The 19,606-nt window shown below is 41.7% G+C and overlaps 1 protein-coding gene across 1 annotated transcript in view; it reads right to left on the bottom strand.

Annotated features, from left to right (window-relative positions):
* LOC143133588 (guanylate-binding protein 1-like) overlaps positions 1–19,606 on the bottom strand; it is a 54,440-nt gene that overhangs the window by 22,255 nt on the left and 12,579 nt on the right. The window contains exons 2-8 of the mRNA XM_076293337.1: positions 14,993–15,192; positions 10,889–10,966; positions 10,625–10,674; positions 10,331–10,440; positions 9,905–10,089; positions 9,282–9,530; positions 5,981–6,261 (exon numbers count right to left, since the gene is read on the bottom strand). Coding sequence (XP_076149452.1) covers positions 5,981–6,261; positions 9,282–9,530; positions 9,905–10,089; positions 10,331–10,440; positions 10,625–10,674; positions 10,889–10,966; positions 14,993–15,167 — 1,128 coding nt within the window. The 5' untranslated portion in view covers positions 15,168–15,192. The remainder of the gene's footprint in view (positions 1–5,980; positions 6,262–9,281; positions 9,531–9,904; positions 10,090–10,330; positions 10,441–10,624; positions 10,675–10,888; positions 10,967–14,992; positions 15,193–19,606) is intronic.

The following is a 19,606-nucleotide window of genomic DNA, read 5'->3' as shown; positions in this document are numbered from 1 at the left end:
CTCACCAGCTAGTTTGTTACGGACTGAATAATATTGCAGATGTCCACCAAGGTGTGACCGCGAGGCAGCTGCAGAAGTTCTTCTCAGATGTCCCAGCTTGTGAGCTTGAGCGGCCCAAGGAGATCAGCCTACTGATAAGCCACCGAGAGGGTAAGCTGGCTCCTCAACGCATCCAAGTCATTGGAGATCTTGTGCTGTGGGACGGGCCCCTGGGGAAGACTGTTGGAGGTACGCATCCAGACCTTTTCGAGAGCGTTACCGTGTGCACCCATACATCCAAAACCCACTTTGCTAGGTCGATGAGAACAGCTGCAGTAAGGTATGAGGAGCTCGCTGCCAGGATCCCAGAACAACTGCCACCAACTAGTCAAGATGGCTGCAACTTTCAGGAATTGACGACTTTTTCCACCAACCATGACTTCCTGAAAGGGTGGAAACAGGACAACTATGATTTCCTGACATCACATGACGACCTTGACCCCCTGAAAGCCACTACTGCAAATAAGGAGCAAATCCAGAAGACTGGAGGATTTCAGCTCAAATCATGGGCATGCTCTGAGCAAAGTGGGAGGCAGGAGTCTCATGAAGACCCGGATGACAAACCGAAAGCCACGGTCCTCCCAAATCACATGGGTGACAGTGACAACAAAACTAAGCTAACCCCCTTGGACCAGAATGAAGATGCCTTGAAAGGAGAGGTGTCTGGAGTCGCGTTTGCTTCCCGCCAGAAGGGGTATTTCAAGATGCACAGCCGGATCAAAGGTGGAAGATGGTATCACTTTGACAACCAGACTGCCCTTGGCGCTCCCAGGGAGAGCATCATTAAGATGCTAAAGAAAACCTCTGTTTCCGCACTGACAAGGGCCCTAGTGATGAAGCCACTACAGGACCAGGATCCATCCCAAGCAGGGCAACAAAAACCACCTGTCGGTCCAGCGATCCTGAGCCTTGTGGACGTCAAGTTGTTCAGTGTCTTACACAGGCTGGTTGAGACCATTGCATGGATCTGGAGTGCTATAAAGGAAAAAGAAGGAAAAGAAAGTTCCTTGGATCAAACCGAGCCTGAGAAGACCAAAGTGGGAGGCAGTCCTCCACCGGTCCGGTGCCTAGTTGCCTGTTGCCTGAAGAGCAAATGGGAAATTCAAGTTAGTTGACCTACCTCAGTTTGAGTTTGACGTTGAGTAGCGACCTTCCCAGTATGGATCAGGGAAGCTCGAGTGGGAGGTGTGAAGTCAAACTCTATTTAGGATAGTTTGGGAACAATGGGAAGAAAGCTGCATGGGGAAAAGAGAAAACAGTGGTGATTTCAGTCAGGTTAGCGGAGAGGAGTCGGCCGACGCAATCAATAAAATCCCCTCCCATTGCATTCAGTCTGCAACGCAACGTGAGCGACACACCTCCAAGGCACAGATGGTTAATTAAATACTAAGCGGGAGTGAATAGGGGAGACACGACAGCAAACAATAGAGCAGACGCTGACAAAGGCAAACGCTGAAGAGTTACCTGCGTGTTCACGAAGTTCTGTGCGATCTGGGACGTTTAAAAGCTGGAGAGACTGACGGTAAGGGATTTATACCACTTTTTAACTATGTTGGTGCTCGAACCAAATGCATGCCTTAACTGGCTTGGAACACGAACGTCCGTGGAGTTGCGGTTCCACCTGCTGCCCGTGCTTTTAAGTAAATGCCTGAAATGTTATTGCATATGCCTAGTGATTTAAGCAACGTTGCTAAAGCTGGATTGTATTGTACTGTATTGTAGTGTGCGCAAATGGGCCTGTGAAATGTTAAGCTACAGTTGTGAAATGTTTGTTGGGTTCTACGTAATTTAATATGGGCTGCATGTGTGGTTCTACTCGTAATGTGTATTTTTCTACTTAGATATATTTTTCTACTCAGAGATATTTTTCTACTCGTAGATATATTTTTCTACTCAGAGATATTTTTCTACTCGTAGATATATTTTTCTATTAAATTAGTTTGTATTTGAATATTCTTCACCTGTCTAAATGTCTGGTTACCCATGCTACTTACTGTTATGTTAAACAGCCATTTGAATCTATTTTCTCTATTGAGTGATTCCCGTGCTACACGTGGGAAAATGAAGTAGTATTCATTATATTTAGACATCAAATGCTGCTGAAAGAGATGTAATTTTCTGCATGTCTAGTGGGATATTGCACTTATTTAAATGTCTACTATTGGGTGTATAGCCTCATCTTACATGATGACTGTTCTCTACTTTTTTGTCTGTCTTTTAAAGGTTTTTCACCTGATGGAAATGACTTGTAAATGACAACATTTAATGGATGCTAAAAAGTGACTGCATATGCCTGTCTGAATTCAAAGAAAATAAAAGAAACAAAAAGAGGAAAATATAGCTGCAAGCAGCAATGTGGGGGCCAAGCAGGCAGTTCAGCAGGCCAGATTTGCCATGTAAGTCAAAGCCATTGCATCAGACATATAGCCTTAAGCAGTCACAGCAAGTTCCATGCCATACAACCCAAGATTGGCTGAGTTACAAGGTCAAGTTTCACATCAAAACATAACTGATTTTGTGGAGCTGAACCAGGGCTGAGTCTCACCACCCCCTCCCCCAGCCAACCCACCGCCGCAACCGCCCCTGCCCGTCCCACCCCGCCCCACCCTTGCACGCACGCTTTAGAATGAACTGGATGGAACTTGCTGTCATCAGTTTCACGTCAAAAATAAAAGATTGACTGAGATATGATCGATCACACTTGCTGTGATTTAAACAGAGAGGTCAAAAATTGACGTCATAGGGTGTGTTGAACTCGGCTTGGCCCAAGGATTCCAATGATGCCTCATTTTGCCATTCGGGTCAACAGGTCAAAAGTTACGTCTGTGAACACACATCCAACTTTGGCCTGTTGGTGGCGCTAGAGCGTTTGAGGAGCCGGCATGAAACTTGGTGAAATTAATTATTGGGCTGTCCCCAATCAGTGTGCCAAATTGTATAACTTTTTACCAGACGGTTCTATGGGCTGCCATAGACTTCCATTGCAGAATAATGCACATCAGCAACTACTGGCCAAAATGCAATTTTGTCAATTACAGAGCCCTCTAGAGGTCAAAGGTCACCAAATTTGTTGAGCGTCCTACCGATGGGCTCAGAGGTGCATGTACCAAGTTTGGTTTTGATACATTTAAGCGTTGCTGAGATATGAGCTCACTTCCTGTTTGGCGGCTTCGCCGCAAAGTTCGAAAGGCTGTTACGGGCCAATGCTTCTGGCAATTGTTCCAGAAATCAAAGCACTCATCAGGCATGGTCTGAAGATGGTCTCTGCCAATTTTGGCGAGGATCCGCTGAAATTTGTGAACTGCGAAAACTTTTTGATGTTTTTGATTAAATCCAATATGGCGGCCGAATCAATTACGATCACATCACAAGTTGGCTTGGGTCGGCCTAAGGACCTCCAACAGTACTACCAGACACCACTAGAGTGATTTAATTCTAAGCACAACTGTAGTTACAGGCCAAAAGGCATGTTTCTTAATTACAGCGCCCCCTAGAGGTCAAAGGTCACCAGATTTCTTGAGTGTCCCTCTGATTGGGTCCTGAGTCCATGGACTAAGTTTGGTTATGATAGATGAATGGGTTGCTGAGATATGAGCTCACTTCCTGTTTGGCGGCTTCGCCGCAAATTTCGATTGGCTGTTACGCGCGAACGGTTTTAGTTCCGAAGACAAAACACCACAACTTTTGTGAGGCTTGGTCTGAAGATCATGTATGTCAAGTTTGGTGACGATCGGACAAAATTTGTGACCTGTGAAAAATTAGTTTCACTTTCACTAAAATCCAAAATGGCGGAAAATCCATCATGGCGGAAAATGACGTCATAGGGTGCGTTGAACTCGGCTTGGTCCAAGGATTCCAACGATACCTCATTTTTGACAATCGGGCATACGGGTCAAAAGTTACGTGCGTGAACGCATGTCCAACTTTGGCCTGTTGGTGGCGCTAGAGCGCTCGGGGTGCGGACTTGAAACTTGGTGAAATTAATCATGGGCCTCAGCCTAACTAGTGTGCCAAATTTCACAACTTTTCACCAGACGGTTCTATAGGCTGCCATAGACTTCAATGGCAGAGGAAAGATGTGTAATAATAATAATAATAGGAAAAGATAGAAACACAATGGGTGCCTTCGCAGCTTCGCTGCTTGGCCCCCAATAAAAGCACAGTTTATTTCAAGTCATTGAGTGGAATCCAGCATTCTTAAAAAACTCCATAGATGTCCTTCCATTTTCAAGTTGAGGATTTTGCACAGAACCCCCAGCACAACTTGACAGCAATAATTAAAAATTCCCATGTTATTTTCCCACAGGAATAAATTGCCTGATGATGGTCATCTGACCGAAACATTGCAAATGAAGACAGTGTGCGGGAGCTTCCTACTTCCTTTGATATTGGTGACCCGTCCCAAGGAGGTGTGCAAAAGTACTCAACATTTTCCCAGTGGAAAAAAATAACCAGATACCGGATCTCAAAAGATGCCAATTCACCAAATAGGCGAACTTCAGATGCCAATTCACCAAATAGGCGAACTTCAGATGCCAATTCACCAAATAGGCGAACTTCAGAGGTCTATGATCCTGTCTTTCCTCCATTTTGCTAACCTTGAGTATGTTGGGAGGGGTCAGCCAGGTCATGATGGACTGTTCAAGGTGCGTCCAATAATCAATCTAATCATTCCTTGCTTTTCAGTCGTCTATTGTACACCTAAAGAAACTCTCTCTGGATGAGATGACCATAGCATTCAAGGGAAGGTCAACCTTGAGACAGTACAACAAACCAGGCAAATATGGCTACCAAGCATTTGTTTTGAGTGAGGCCAGCTCAGGTTGTTTTGCAATGGTCCATGACACAATCCTCATGATGATGGTGCCACCCATCTTATTCTTCGTCAGCTGATGGCCCCATACAGGGGTGTACATGGACAGTTACTACACATCACCCATAGCACAACAATTAGCAGAGAATGACACGGGTTTGTGTGGGACAGTGAGCAGCAACAGGTGAGGTATGTCAAGGTGCCTGAAACCATCTGAGTTGCCTATGAGAAAAGGAGATGACCCTGTGTTTATGAGACATGACAAACTGTTAGCTTGTGCATGGCATGACACAAAGCATTTAACTATGCTGTCATCTCTGCATGGGAACTTGTGTTAAAAAAAGAATCTAAACTAAACACACAGCAACAGGTTTCCGAGACATAAGCAGACCTGTGTGTGTGGACAGGTACAACAGCTTTATGGGAGGATAGATACAGCAAAATAAAAGGTTGTTTTGTATTTTATGTTAATATATGTTTTGCATTTTCATGCACTGGCAATTTTCCTTGAAATTACATTTTCTAGTTTTTTGTTAATATCTCAAAAAGTATAAGATGAGCAAACAATTAACAAATGGACAGAGAAAAAGGGGATCAGGTGAGAACAGAAAATGGAGGGAACAAGGACAGAGAGGAAGCAAAGACCAAATAAGGAGAAGGGTGACAACACATGACAGATAGCACATGATCATAGAAACAAAACAGCAGAAACAAGGAGCAATACACAAAATGGCCAGCAGGGTGGCCAGTGGGTTAAAATCCTGACAGAAATCATGACCAGTGATATGTTACTGCATCATCAACAACGTTGTTGGAACTACAGTGTTTGAACGCCGGAAGTAGCAAATTGCGACACAGGTACAATGCTTTCTAGAAACAGGTGTTACAACGTCGTTGTTTGAACGCAAGTTGTGTCGTACCACGGTGGTTGAGCAACATCGTTGCTAACTTTTCTAAAAAAGCACCCCTGATTGGTTGGTGCTTCTGTTGGCAATTGAAGAGTTGAAATTTTCTCAACTTTTGCACACCTTGTGTATGACCGTAATAGCACTGTTGTTTGTTTCCACTTTTTAAATAAAATTGAATTGAATTGAAATGAATTTTGACCTCTATGTTGGGATTTAGTACCATGAGCTTGGACTGGTGTTCATTCTCCTCGTCGTTGAATGACGCCTTGATGTAGATGCTGATGGCCTGTTTCTCAGCAGCAGTGTGGATCTCAGACAGCTCCTTGTGAGTCTCGGTGGGCAACTGCACGTTATTCTCCATCTCTTTCCGGTAGAACTCTAGCGCCTCTGCCATGGCCTGTTCATTCTGGATCTTCGCCAGCGATATCGCAGCGCTTTCCAAACAGGCCGCCTTCCCACTGCAGATCGCCTCCACATACGTCTTTGCCAATCTGCCCAGCACTGCAGGACAACACACATAACCATTACAGACTAAGGCCAATTCAAATAAAACTATTTTAAAATGAGACGAGCCTCAATGTTCTTTAAACCAACAGCTTGCTGCAACAAACATTCTAAAAACTGAAGGGTCACAGTGCAACACTTTTCAACAGCACCAATGTTTCCATAACAACCACATTGCTACTAGCCTGGGTGTCCCCATGCTGCCTTGCGCGCGATTTGATTCACGCTGTAAGGCAGCCTGGAAACCATGGAGTAAATTTTCGCCTGAGATAGGGAACGATCACAGAACAAGGGGGAAAGCAAAACGATGATGTGCTATGCACAAACGCATTTGATAGACATCCGTGGCACCCAATAAACGGATCTGGGCATTTTTTTCAAATACGAGAAAATTAACGTTTGGTAAGTGGTGGCGCTAGCCAGGCTATTTCCCTATCTCAGGCGAAAATTTTCTTCATGGTTTCCAGGCTGCCTTACAGCGTGAATCAAATCGCGTGCAAGGCAGCATGGGGACACCCAGGCTACATTGCTACACTAATGTTGTAGCAAAATATGAGGTAGCGACTTGGCTAGTGTAGTAAATGGGAAATTCATATAAATTACCTATAGGTGGTAATGCAGCAGAATGTATGTTCTGCTGCACAGTAACCTGAAAGTTAACTTCACTCCGCTGTTATCCCATATACTGTAAGTAGAGCAACATACATTCCCCCCAATGTGGAACGAGCTGTCAAGTGCCAGTGCGGTGTTCGACACAGTTAGTCAACTTCAGATCCACCAGATACAACCAGCATAACATATCTCAACTAGAAATGCAATTCCAAGGAATTACCAGTGCATGAAAATGCAAAAGTTATAATGTAAAATATCATGTATAGTTAAAATAGATAATACAAAGATGGTTACTACGGTGATGCTAGGATAGACATGGTGGTTGCAAAGCTTAATAAAAGTTGATAGTTTAAAAGTAAACCGTTGAATGTAAATAGTTTAAAAGTTGTTGATAGACAGCTAGTTTAATAGATATATGGTTTAATGGTAGTTTAAAAGTAAACCGTTTAAAAGTTGAATGTATAGTTTAAAAGGTGTTGATAGACAGCTAGTTTAATAGATAGATAGTGTAATGATAGTTTAAGAGTAGACTGTTTAAAAGTTGAATGTAAATAGTTTAAAAGTTGTTGACAGACTGAAAGTTTAATGAATGTTGATATTCAAATAGTTTAATGGCTGTTAACTATGTTAACCATACTACTTAACTAATGTTTTATAGCAGTGCTAGCAATGCTAACATGCTAACCATGCTACTTAGGTAACGTTTTCTAGCAGTTTAATGAATGTTGATATTCAAATAGTTTAATGGCTGTGTATAGGTAGATATTTGACGATAACTGAAAGTTGGAATGGCTCTAATGTTTGCTAGCAGTTATGCTAAGATGTTTAACTATGCTAACATGCTACTTAGCTAATGTTTTATAGTAGTGTTAGCAATGCTAACATGCTAACCATGCTACTTAGCTAACTTAGCTAACGTTTTCTAGCAGTTTTGCTAAACATACGAACTATTCTAGCAATGTTAACTATGTTAACCATGTGACTTAGCTAACCTAGCTTATCATTTTTAGTAGTTATGCTAACTATGCTAACTAGCATGTTAACTATGCTAACTAGCATGTTAACTATGCTAACCATGTGACTTAGCTAACCTAGCTAATCATTTTTAGTAGTTATGCTAACTATGCTAACTAACATGTGAACATGCTAACTATGCAAACCATGTGACTTAGCTAACCTAGCTAATCCTTTTTAGTTATGCTAACTATGTTAACTAGCATGTTAACAATGCTAACGTGCTAACTATGCTAACCATGTGACTTAGCTAACCTAACTAATCATTTTTAGCAGTTTTGCTAAAAATGTTAACAATGTTAACATGCTAACTATGCTAACCATGCTAACTAGCTACAGTGGGTAGGAGTCATAGTTGATGACAAGTGTTGACATAGTTGATGACAAGTTAAAAGTTGTTGATAGACAGCTAGTTTAATAGATAGTTTAATAATAGTTTAAAAGTAGACTGTTTAAAAGTTTAATGTATATAGTTTAAAAGTTGAGTGTAGATAGTTTAAAAGTTGTTGATAGACAGCTAGTTTAATAGATAGATAGTTTAATGATAGTTTAAAAGTAGACCGTTTAAAAGTTGAATGTAAAAAGTTCAGTAGTTTAATGTTTAACAGTGGATTATTGTAGTGAGGACTTTTATTTTGAAACAGTTTTGCGCAGAGGAAACAGTTGAATAGGATGTGTAGTCTTAATTGACCCAGATTGTATGCTTAAAGCCTGAGGCTGCAGGTGGCCTGAACACCTGCCATAGGATTCTAATTGCTTAATGGCCGTATTATGAAGTCACAATCGGCAATGTTAAGTCTATGGGGATTTTTAAAAAGTTTTTCTTTAATAGTTTAAAAAGTATAAAAGTTTCAAAGTTGAAAAGACATAGCAGCTTGGTCCGTTTGAAGACCTACATTACAAACTGTTCAAGAGAAATTGCGTACGGAAAAAGTGGTAAGCGGAATAATAATAAGTTGTTGTTGTTGTTGCCTTGGAAGAACAGTACAGTGCATTTTCATGCACTGTAATAAGAAGTTGTTGCCTAGGAAGAACAGTACAGTGCATTTTCATGCACTGTAATTATATTGTTTATTGTACTGACTACTGGTCCTCTGCTCAGACCACATGGTCCTTCAACTGAATTTAGCTGTCTCAGTTAACCCCTGAAATTCTCTATTGGACTATCTGCTGGTTATCAGGCTGCTGGACTATCTGCTGGTCATCAGGCTGCTGGACTATCTGCTGGTCATCAGGCTGCTGGACTATCTGCTGGTCATCAGGCTGCTGGACTATCTGCTGGTTATCAGGCTGCTGGACTATCTGCTGGTCATCAGGCTGCTGGACTATCTGCTGGTTATCAGGCTTCTGGACTATCTGCTGATTTTCAGGTGGTGACCGCTGCTACTCACTCCTGCCGGTCAGCCCCCGGCCTCCCCTCATGGTCTTGACCCAGGCATTTTCGTGGACATAGCTGCAGAAGTCCTGGGACTGCTTCACGAAGGTGGAATTCAGGTCAGCGTCTGTCAGCTCCTCCATGCGCTTCATCGTCTCTCCATTGGCTGGACAATCCATCACGAAGCAGCGGCGCACGGCGAAGACATCCCTCAGGCTCTGGCGCACCTTGTTGCGCTTTTCAACATCAGGAGGGGCGTCAGCGTCTTATTAAGAATAAGGAGACAGAGACAGTGCAGTGTGTGTGTCTGTGTGACTGTGTTTGTGTGTCTCACCTGGTGTCAGTTTTAGGGCATTATGAATGCGTGACTGTGTGCATGTAACTGTGTGCATGCGTGCTTGTTTGTGTGCGTGTGTGTATATGTGTGTGTGTGTGTCTGTGTCTGTTTGTTTGTGTGTGTGTGTCTGTGTTTGTTTGTTTGTGTGTGTGGGTGTGTTTATGTTTGCTTGTTTGTGTGTGTCTGTGTTTGTGTGTGTGTGTGGGTGTGTGTTTGTTTGTGTGCGTGTTTGTGTGTGTGTGTGTGTGTGTGTGTGTGTGTGTGTGTTTGTGTGTGTGTGTGTGTGTGTATTTTTCCCTGACCTTGTTTGAGTTCCAGGGCCCTCTCCAGGTAGTCATCAGCAGTGATGGGTTTGTCTTCCGACTCCAGATCCAGAGAGAAATCTCTGACCGTCCACACGAAGGACGGGAACACGCGCATCAGCTCTGTGTTTTTTTTGTACTCTTTTGTGTTTACCTTGATGAGCTCCGTCAATTTTGTCACATACCTGTAGGGGGAGCTGTTCAGGAGGCATGTATCTCAAAGACACAGATTTTCTGTGGATGTTTAGATTATCTCAGTGGCACTATATTATCTGCTAAATCATATTACTACATTAAATAGTATAGTTTGAATTTGTCTATTTAAGTCTGAAATAAGGTATTGAATTTAAGTAATTTTATGCGTGCATCTTTGTACTGTATGTGTGTGTGTGTGTGTGTGTGTGTTGCGTTTGTGTGCAAGGATACTCCAGCTTCTCCAGGGCATTGTTGTCGATGGTCTTCATGCTGTTGTAGACCAGAGTGCTGCTGAGTAGAACAGCCAGACAGAAGATCCCCATGTCGTGTTTCTCATCGCCCTGGCAACCACAGTCATGATGTCTTAACCAAAAGACTGAACTTCCTAGAAGTTGGAACAAACTACACCACACCTGCTTAGACCTATAGGAACACTGTACTGTGTATGAAGGATAGAATGTCATTGTCAATCCTGCAATATACATGGTAAACACACACACACACACAGTCCCATACTGCCCTCACCTTCTTCACGTCTCCGAGACCCTCTGTGTCCAGGAGCACCAGGGTGTGTCCTGATCAAAGGAGAAAATAAGGAAATATGTCAGTGTCTGTAAATAGATAGCAAATGTGTGTGTGTGTGTGTGTGTGTGTGTGTGGCTCTGAATGTAGTAAGTGTACTGTATGTATACACATGTGTTTGTGTGTGTGTGTGTGTATGAATGTGTAGTGAGTGTGTGCATGTGCGTGTGGCTGCGTATATGTGTGTGTGTGGTTGTGTATACCCACTTGGTTTAGAGGGGTGAGGTACACACCACATCCAGATTCCTTTGGTCTTGGAGTCGATGGTTCTGCCCAAAGCAAAGCCTGAGGGGGTTACAGTTACCAGGGTAACGATTACCATGACAAAATCCAGGGACCTCTTTTATGAAACAATGTCTAGATTCCTCCCTGAAACATTGTGCACGCCCAAACCTTAGAATTTACGTACGCACAAAATTATTCTGATTTATAAAACCATGCCGCGCACAACTTTATAAACCTGTGTTGAATTGTGTGCCATGCATGAGTGCCATTGCCGTCCCACAATATCCCATAAAAGGTCAATGCAAAACGATTCATGAATATTCTAACATTTATACAGATCATTTTATTGGCTGTCATTGAAATGATGGAGACCTCACATCAATCTGGAGAAGGAAGTCAAAGTTGGCAGACAGTGATATTAAGTAGCGTGTCGGGGTCGGGTTCGCCCTGCCGGGACTTATTTTCCCAATAATGACTGGCGTTCTATACATTATCCCTTCCTTAATAACCGTATCATATGTTTTGCCATGTGTTTGGGCTCATCATACAGCGTACACCATGAGGTGCAAAGTATTAATATTTGTACTGAAACAAATAATCAGTACAAGATGCATGGGGCATTATTTCATATCTGGGTTTTTGGTTGTCTCGGAATACCTGCAGTCTAGTTATCTGTGGCCCAAATGAGAGAAAAGACGTAAGGTGAGTATAGAGATGTTCAATGGTGCGTGTTTTAATAGAATAGTCTTCTAGGAGACTTGGGGAAAAAGTTATAGGCTTATATTTTGTTCACAAAAGCAATATCTCTTTGCACATCCATGGGTGTCGATGTTAGCAGAAGTAAACATCAAATAATTTACATTCATTCGAAAGAATTTTGCATTAACACGTTACATTTATATAGCGCTTTTCTCAACACTCAAAGCGTTTTACATGGAAGGGGGGACCTCACTAACCACCACCAATGTAGCACCCACCTGGGTGATGCACGGCAGCCACTATGCGCCAGAACGCTCACCACACACCAGCTTGAGGTGGAGAGTGAGGGAGAGAAAGAGCCAATTACACTGGGGGTGGGAATTTAGGTTGGAATTTAGCCAGGACACCAGGGAATCCCCTGCTCTTTGCGATAAGTGCCATGGGATCTTTAATGACCACAGTGAGTCAGGACCTCGGTTTAACGTCTCATCCGAAGGACAGAGCTACACATTAAGCTACAATTTGAACATAAACATTATTTAGTTTCTTTAAAGGGGGCTCCAAAACACAATCTCAATAAAGCGGTTTAAATACGGCGAAAATCACATACAAACCCGAAACTACATTTCTAACTCTGTTACACCCACCTCCCCTGAATTTCACCAAATTCAAGTAGCAACCAAATAGTACTTCCAAAGGCAAAACGTACACTACTTTCAAACACTAGACAGAGGGTCACCAATTACAGGACAGCCAACCACAAAGGTATCCAATACTGACACTGATCAATCTGACCAATAGGCCTAATGTCGATTTGACACTCTTTTGCTGTCCGGGTTTGCAAATCATTCATTTAGAAAATTTAAGTTGCGCTATTTGTTATTATAATCACAGCACGGCCTTACTACTTATCATTACCATATCATTACATTATCGCAATGAATAAATCATCATAATCATCATCGTCAGCATGCCATGTCACACTAGCCTACCTGCTCCACCAATGACTTCTTCATGTAGCCTCAACTAGGCTCGCACTCTCCACCTGCTCACTGTCCCTCTGCTCTGTATGCTTGCTTACATCCTCGTTCAAACTCAACGAACTTCAACATGCTGCTGACATATGCTAGCCTAGTTGCAAAATTGTATTTTTGAAGATTCTACATTGGTGTTAATTTTCCACAATTGTCACTACCGGCACCCGCCGCAATTTCATGTACAGTAGGTAACTTTGATTAACTTTTGATGCGCTCACAGAATCCTGGCTCTGAGCCAAAATGGGAGGGGTGGGGCCTGACGTGAGCTGTTATTGGATCAGTCCAGTGTCCATATGGAAATGTAACCAATAGGCCGCTGATTGTCCTTCCTTTGGGCCGATCGTTGGCCAAAATAATTAAGTTATATATATAGCCTATTCTATCGGCCCCAAAGGTGTGTCGGAAAATGCCCGGTATGCCAGATGGCCAGTCTGCCCATGCCACAAGACCATAAAGTCATAAACCATACATTCCATAAAAAGTTTGGACCACATAACCATGTTATCAAACGTGTGTACAGTATGACCTCAACTCTAACTATGTCTAATCGTGAAAAACCTGAAACACTGACCTGCAGATAGCCAGCATAGACGGATGTGTGTGAACAATATCTTGTCTTGACATAGTTTGAATCAGTCTGTCAACTGGCTTGAGAATGCGACCAAATCTAGATCTCACCTGTGCGGATGTACTAGGATTATCAGACTGTGAGACATAAGCTACTGTATCAAAATTGTTCATGTCAATAGCTTTGTCTGTCTGTGTATATTACTAATCTGTGTAGATATAATATTATAATCTGTGTGTATATTACTATATTACTAATATATTAATTAAAGCTTAACCAACTTTATTATAAGGGGCCCCACACTGATAGCTATATATTACTAAGCAACCAAGTTTATTGTAAGGGTCCTATGAGGAGTGGTTCATAATGGGATAGGCAGAAGCACAGTTTAATAACAAATAGATAAATAATAATATGTCATTAAATTTCATATTAACATATAGTTTGTAAATAAACATTTAACATTTAAGAAATAACTGTTAATTAGTGCCAAAAATACATTTAGTTAACTATTAACAAATATTAATACAATATTAGTTAATAGATTTGTTAAAACATTAACATCCAGATTTTATGCAAACAACTAATATTTAATTAATGATGAAAAACCTATTAACTTGTGACAAATAGATATTTTAGTAACAATGAACAAATATTAACAAAGGGTTAGGTAATTACTAGTTTGCTATTTATTATGGCACCTTATTATGGAGTGTTACTAAACGAGTCTTACTAAACGTAATTTACTGAAAATGTTTGCAGTTTAGTGTAGACCTATTTGGCTGCAGCCTTGGCTACAAACCTCATAGGCTGCGATATGAATGAATGACAGTGATCACGAAGGTAGTAACGTAATGAAATGTTGAAGCGTTGAGATCTTATTTATGCCCTCTGAGCTTTATTTTGTGATTTCCCCATTAGATGTCACTGATTTGCATGCCTGAAAAACAGACGGTCGAAAGAATGCATAGAAATTCACATCTTTTCCCGCATAGATTTTTTTATAAATCCCAACTTTGCCGGGGAAAGATGCGTATGCACATTTCAGCCCCGTTCACGTTCACTTGTGTAGCAGCCTTTATAAAAGCCTTTATAAATGAGGCCCCTGATGTATTAAGAGCCTCAGAGGATGCAAACAGGTTAAAAAAGGGGCAGCGGTAGCATCGGGTCCTGAACCCCAAACAAGCTCAGGGCCCATAGGAACCCAAGTTCCAGTCTGACCTGAGGAACCCAAGGTCCCAAAGGAACCCAAGTTCTAATCTGACCTGACCCAAACCCATCTCTCTCCCTCACTCATTTCCTGTAATGGCTTCACTATCCTGTCATGTAAAGGCCAAAAAGTGGGCAGGCTTTATACACACCCCTTGGGTTTAGTATTAAACAACACAGACATGCATTTTATTTGAAATTGAGAGAATTGCATTAAAACAAACACAAAACAAACAACAAAGGCAGCTCTACTTTTTAGAGGATTCAGCAAAGGCTTAATCTACAACTACGTTTAATTTCCCTGCTGTTTACATTCCTTGAAGTTGAAAAGGCATTGATATTGTCCAAATGTACTTTCAATTGGGAATTGGTTTGCTGTCAGCTACTGTAGGTGCCAGAGACCCAACAAGAGGTAGAGCAGTGTTAGGTAAATTTGTAATCTCTTCATTTACCCCAAACAAGTTCTCCTGGTATTTGCACAAATCTCATTTGATTTCAAAAAGGTGAGTCTCACGTAAAATGTGACTCTTTGAGAAAACAAACAATATTTGCAAAAACTGTAAGACTTCAGACCTGGTTTTTTACCAGCCAGCCGGTTCAGTAGGTAGGACTTTCCCGTGCGGTAGAGCCCCACTACAGCCACCACCACCACTGGCTGACGGATCTGCTCCAGGATCTCCACCGCCTCCTGCTGGACACTGAAGCTTCTTTCGGGCCCATTTTTAATCAGACACACCGGATCAGTCATGTTCCTGGAGTCAACTGGAGTGTTCCTAGAAAACACACACACACACGTTACAAGGACATAACAAACTCAAGTTTTCTTTATACTGTAACAATGCTTGTCCACAAATTACAGTACAAACCACACACACACACACACACACACACAAAGATTAGGCATGTCCACCTGTAAGCAAAAAAGCATGTGAAGCTGTATGCAAAAAAGTAATTTTGTTTTGAAATATTAATTATGTAAGAAATACTACTAATTTGATGCTGTTTAACTAATAAATAAATGATGCACTGTCACTTTAAGGACATTAAGTCTACACAATTCTCATAATGATATTTTACCAGTTTCATTCGAATATAGCCTATGGCTGATCCACAAACTAGCATTGTTTGTTTGTGCCACATTTATAGCACAATATTAACAGTGATGTGCATACAGTAATATTAAGTTGGTAGAAACATCCTTCATTGCTTTGGAAGCATGTAACGACATGATGCTAGCTAGACATTTTCTGTTTGCAATTAAAAGTGAATATCTGAGTGGAATGTGTTTCAATCGGAATATCATGTGCTTCAGGTAAATGTTTTAGAGGAAACAAATTATTGGGGACTTCAGACTTCAGGACTCACCAATTCCATTACACAAAGGCAAAAACCATTGTTTTAATTTTTTTTTTCCAGTGCCCTCTCACATTTTATAAATGGTCAGTAGTTGGAACAAAATAACTTCGCAATCTTCTCTAGCCTCATCTTTGTTTCCTTCATGTCTGCCTTTTAAAGGTACACTATTCAATATTTTCAGCCTTACAATAACATAACTTTTACAAAGAAAATTTGGCTTGTAATAGGGGAACCGTTCACCTAGCATAGCCGTAGAGCAGTGGTCGCCAACCCGTCGATCGTGATCGACCAGTAGATCTTTAGGACTTGCCACCAAACCAAAATTCCCACATGTTGCGTGGGATAGGATAGCGCATGATTTATTCAAGACCTAGCCATCATAATGCGTACATTCACAGTGCTGTCTGATAACGTTAATCTAATAATGGAGCAGCGTGAATGCGGGACCGGACGAACCAACTTCTGACTTGAACCGAACGTAACCCCATGCAGAGACACACACGCGCACAGCACCACTTTGCAGGTGCGCTCTCTCTCTCTCGCAACAGGACTTGTCACCGCTTAAGTCAAATTATGTTAGGTGCTTCTACATCAACTGCTAACTGACAGAAAATAAAAAACAAAAGTTTAGCGATCAGGAATTTGTTCTCCATTTGAAGAATGTAATCGATTGCGGACGTGCACAGACACGGAGTGCATTGTAGGCCTAGGCTTAGGTTACTTTCACTTTCTAGAGTACGCATTAATTATGTGAAAGATGCTTAATACCAAAACAGCGATCAAACATCAAATTTATCATGACATATTGTCACAAACACTTACTCCAATTAGAAAATCAAAACCAAAATCATGTAAATAAAGACTATGTTAAAGTGTTGTTATCTCATTGACGCCTATAAGGGGGTGGAGGATGTAATATTTTTGACCTGATACATTTGCCTAAATAAAAGGCCTTAAATTGGAAGTATTTTAGCTTTGATTTTCTTTTGACGCTTCAAGGTAGATCTTGCCTTTGTTCAGGGCGAGGTTAGGGATCTTGGGCTCAAAAAGGTTGGTGACCACTGCCATAGAGCATAGCCGTAGTGTTCGAATTATACCGTGAATTTCGGGGGGGTACAGCTATTTCGACTGGTGACGTCACCTTACACGTGATTTCACACTTGTTGGCTGGCCGACAAGGTAAAATAAACTAATCATACTAGCAAGCACAATGCACCCTACACGTTATGGCAAGGGTTGAATTCGGGCAGGGTTAAACACTGTTTCAAGGTGCAATCCATCTGTAAAATTGCGCACCACAGTCAAAAAATATTTGGTATACCAGTGCAATGCAAACATGGAAATGCATACAGACCAATAGCCCAGAAATGGCAAACATACAACTTAAATTTAAGACCCAGAATTGTTTACAGATGTGCTACAGAAAGTCTCCTGTTTAATAGCCAAGTTCACCTAGCCTAATACAAGGCCTGCCTTTGGTTCATTTGATTTGTTTTACTTGGATAGCCTAAGCCGACCATACATCAAGCAAATGAAAAAAACAAGCAACATCTCTCTCTGGCATGAGAGCAGCAGCGCCTTAGAGTAAAGGGCCCTGAGGGTGAGGTCAGGACCATTGGGGTAACGCTGTCACCCATGAGAACCTGACCAAACAATGCTGCCTTACAAGGGCAAATAAAATCATCAATGACTGCACACACCCCTGCCACAGCTTGTTTTCTCTCCTGCCCTCAGGCAGGCGGTATCACAGCCTAGGGTGTAGATCTGTAGGGTATCGCAGCCTAGGGTGTAGATCTGTAGGGTATCGCAGCCAAGGGTGTAAATCTGTAGGGTATCGCAGCCAAGGGTGTAAATCTGTAGGGTGTAGATCTGTAGGGTATCGCAGCCGAGGGTGTAGATGTGTGCGGTTCCGAAACCTTTTTTTTCGGACTGCAATCGGACTGTTGAACAGCACCACACTGTAATTTGAGAAAATGCGGAATGTATGGCTGTGTGCATGTCTGTGTGTATATGTGCATGTGGATGGATGTGTGCATGTGTGCATATGATATATGTATGTATCGGACATGTTTATACACATGTATATTTCTATATCTCTCAGGCTTTGTCCCCTCCTATGGGGTATTTTTGCATCCAATCAACTCTGGTGTGCATGTGCATTTTAGACAGAGCTGGAGAAGGAGAGAGGAACAGAAGGGGGGAATTCCACTTTAGCCTACCGCACATGCACATGAATATGTTAACCCAGAACGTTGCTAGCCTATCTATCAAATTTCACCTGACCCACTCGTGAAGTCTCACCCCAACCCGTGGGTCATGCGGGTCACGCAACACTACTAGCTACTACATTTATGTATCGGATTGTTTTACTGCATCATATTTATTCATTTAAAATTGCATTGCTTATAGCTGCTGATGGTGTTTTTATGTCTGTTTTTATGGTGGTCCTATGCAACGCAATTTCATTCTACACTGCACCTCCTGAAGTGTTTTTTAGAATGACAATAAAAGCAATCTTGAATCTTACATTGTTTGCAGGAAGGCCTACATTTCATTCCGTTTTCAATGGCAAACTTAAAACACCATGCCCACCTAGTGGTCAAACGTCACCAAATTTACAGTGTGTCCTCAGGATGTGGTCAAAAGTTCACATACTAAGTCTGGTGTTGTTACGAGAAAGTGTTTCTAAATATAGTGCCCCTAGTGATCAAAGTGCACCAAATGTATTGTGTGTCCTCAGGATGGGGTCTCAAGTCCATATACAAAGTTTGGTTTTGATATGTGAAAGCATTATGAGCTTACTTCCTGTAACTCTAGCACCCCCCTCTAGTGGTCGAAGGTCACCAAATTTATTGTGTGCCCTCAGGATGGGGTTCCAAGTCCATATACCAAGTTTGGTTTCTAAATATGAAAGCATTGCTGAGATATAATTCTACTTCCTGTGATTATAGCACCCACCTAGTGGTCAAAAGACTGCACATTTATTGTGTGTTCTCAGGATGGGGTCCCAAGTCCATGTACCGAGTTTGATTTTGATATGTGAAAGCATTGCTGAGATATGACCTAATTTCCTGTAGCTCTGATGAATGATGAATTTCAACCTGTTGGTGGCGCTAGAAGATTAGGGTTCTTTGATTGGCTCTCACGGGCAGATACTTTTGAATATCTCGAGAACCGTAGGGTTTAGGAAGACCATCTTTTTTTTTGTATGTTGATCTTAACTCATTGAGTGCCAAAAACGTAATATTACGTTTTTCCTTCCCATGCGTTGAGTGCCAAAAACGTAATATTACGTTTTTAGCTTTTTTTTTAAATTACGAAACTAGACACTCTAATACACCTTATATGTGATTTTGGGAACTCTGTGATGAATAGAAATGAAATATATGACGATCGTGAAACTCATGAAAACGCACAATCTGGACATTTTATCTGGACATTTTATCATAATCTCGGTTGCCGCTTTGGGTCGAATCAGTGACGCATGCACGTCAGGTCAAAACCAGGCATTTTCGTGGGTCTATCACGAGGTGACAGTCTCGCCAGGTCTCACCGATCACTTCCCGGAATGTTTACACGAGTAAGTAACAGGCAACACTTCATATTTCATGAAAGACGTTATATCTCCATTTCTAGAAAAAAACAGCGATTTTGATGAAAACTAGCCACTGTTTAGCTTGGGATTTCTCAGGAACAGAGGCGTGTAGAAATACACGGTTTGCACCCACTGAGAGCTCAAAGTCTGACCTTTTAATCGAGCTATTGTACGTGTTCATAGCTATAACACAGAATATGCTGTGGCTGTACAAAAATCATCAACAATGGTCTAGA

This window comes from Alosa pseudoharengus, unplaced genomic scaffold, assembly GCF_046254945.1.
Source record: "Alosa pseudoharengus isolate Yale_2024_CS ecotype anadromous, Long Island Sound unplaced genomic scaffold, YU_APseudo_1.1 YU_APseudo_1.1_scf_2, whole genome shotgun sequence".
Classification (NCBI taxonomy): domain Eukaryota; kingdom Metazoa; phylum Chordata; class Actinopteri; order Clupeiformes; family Clupeidae; genus Alosa; species Alosa pseudoharengus.
This window is presented reverse-complemented; position numbering and strand designations above follow the sequence as displayed.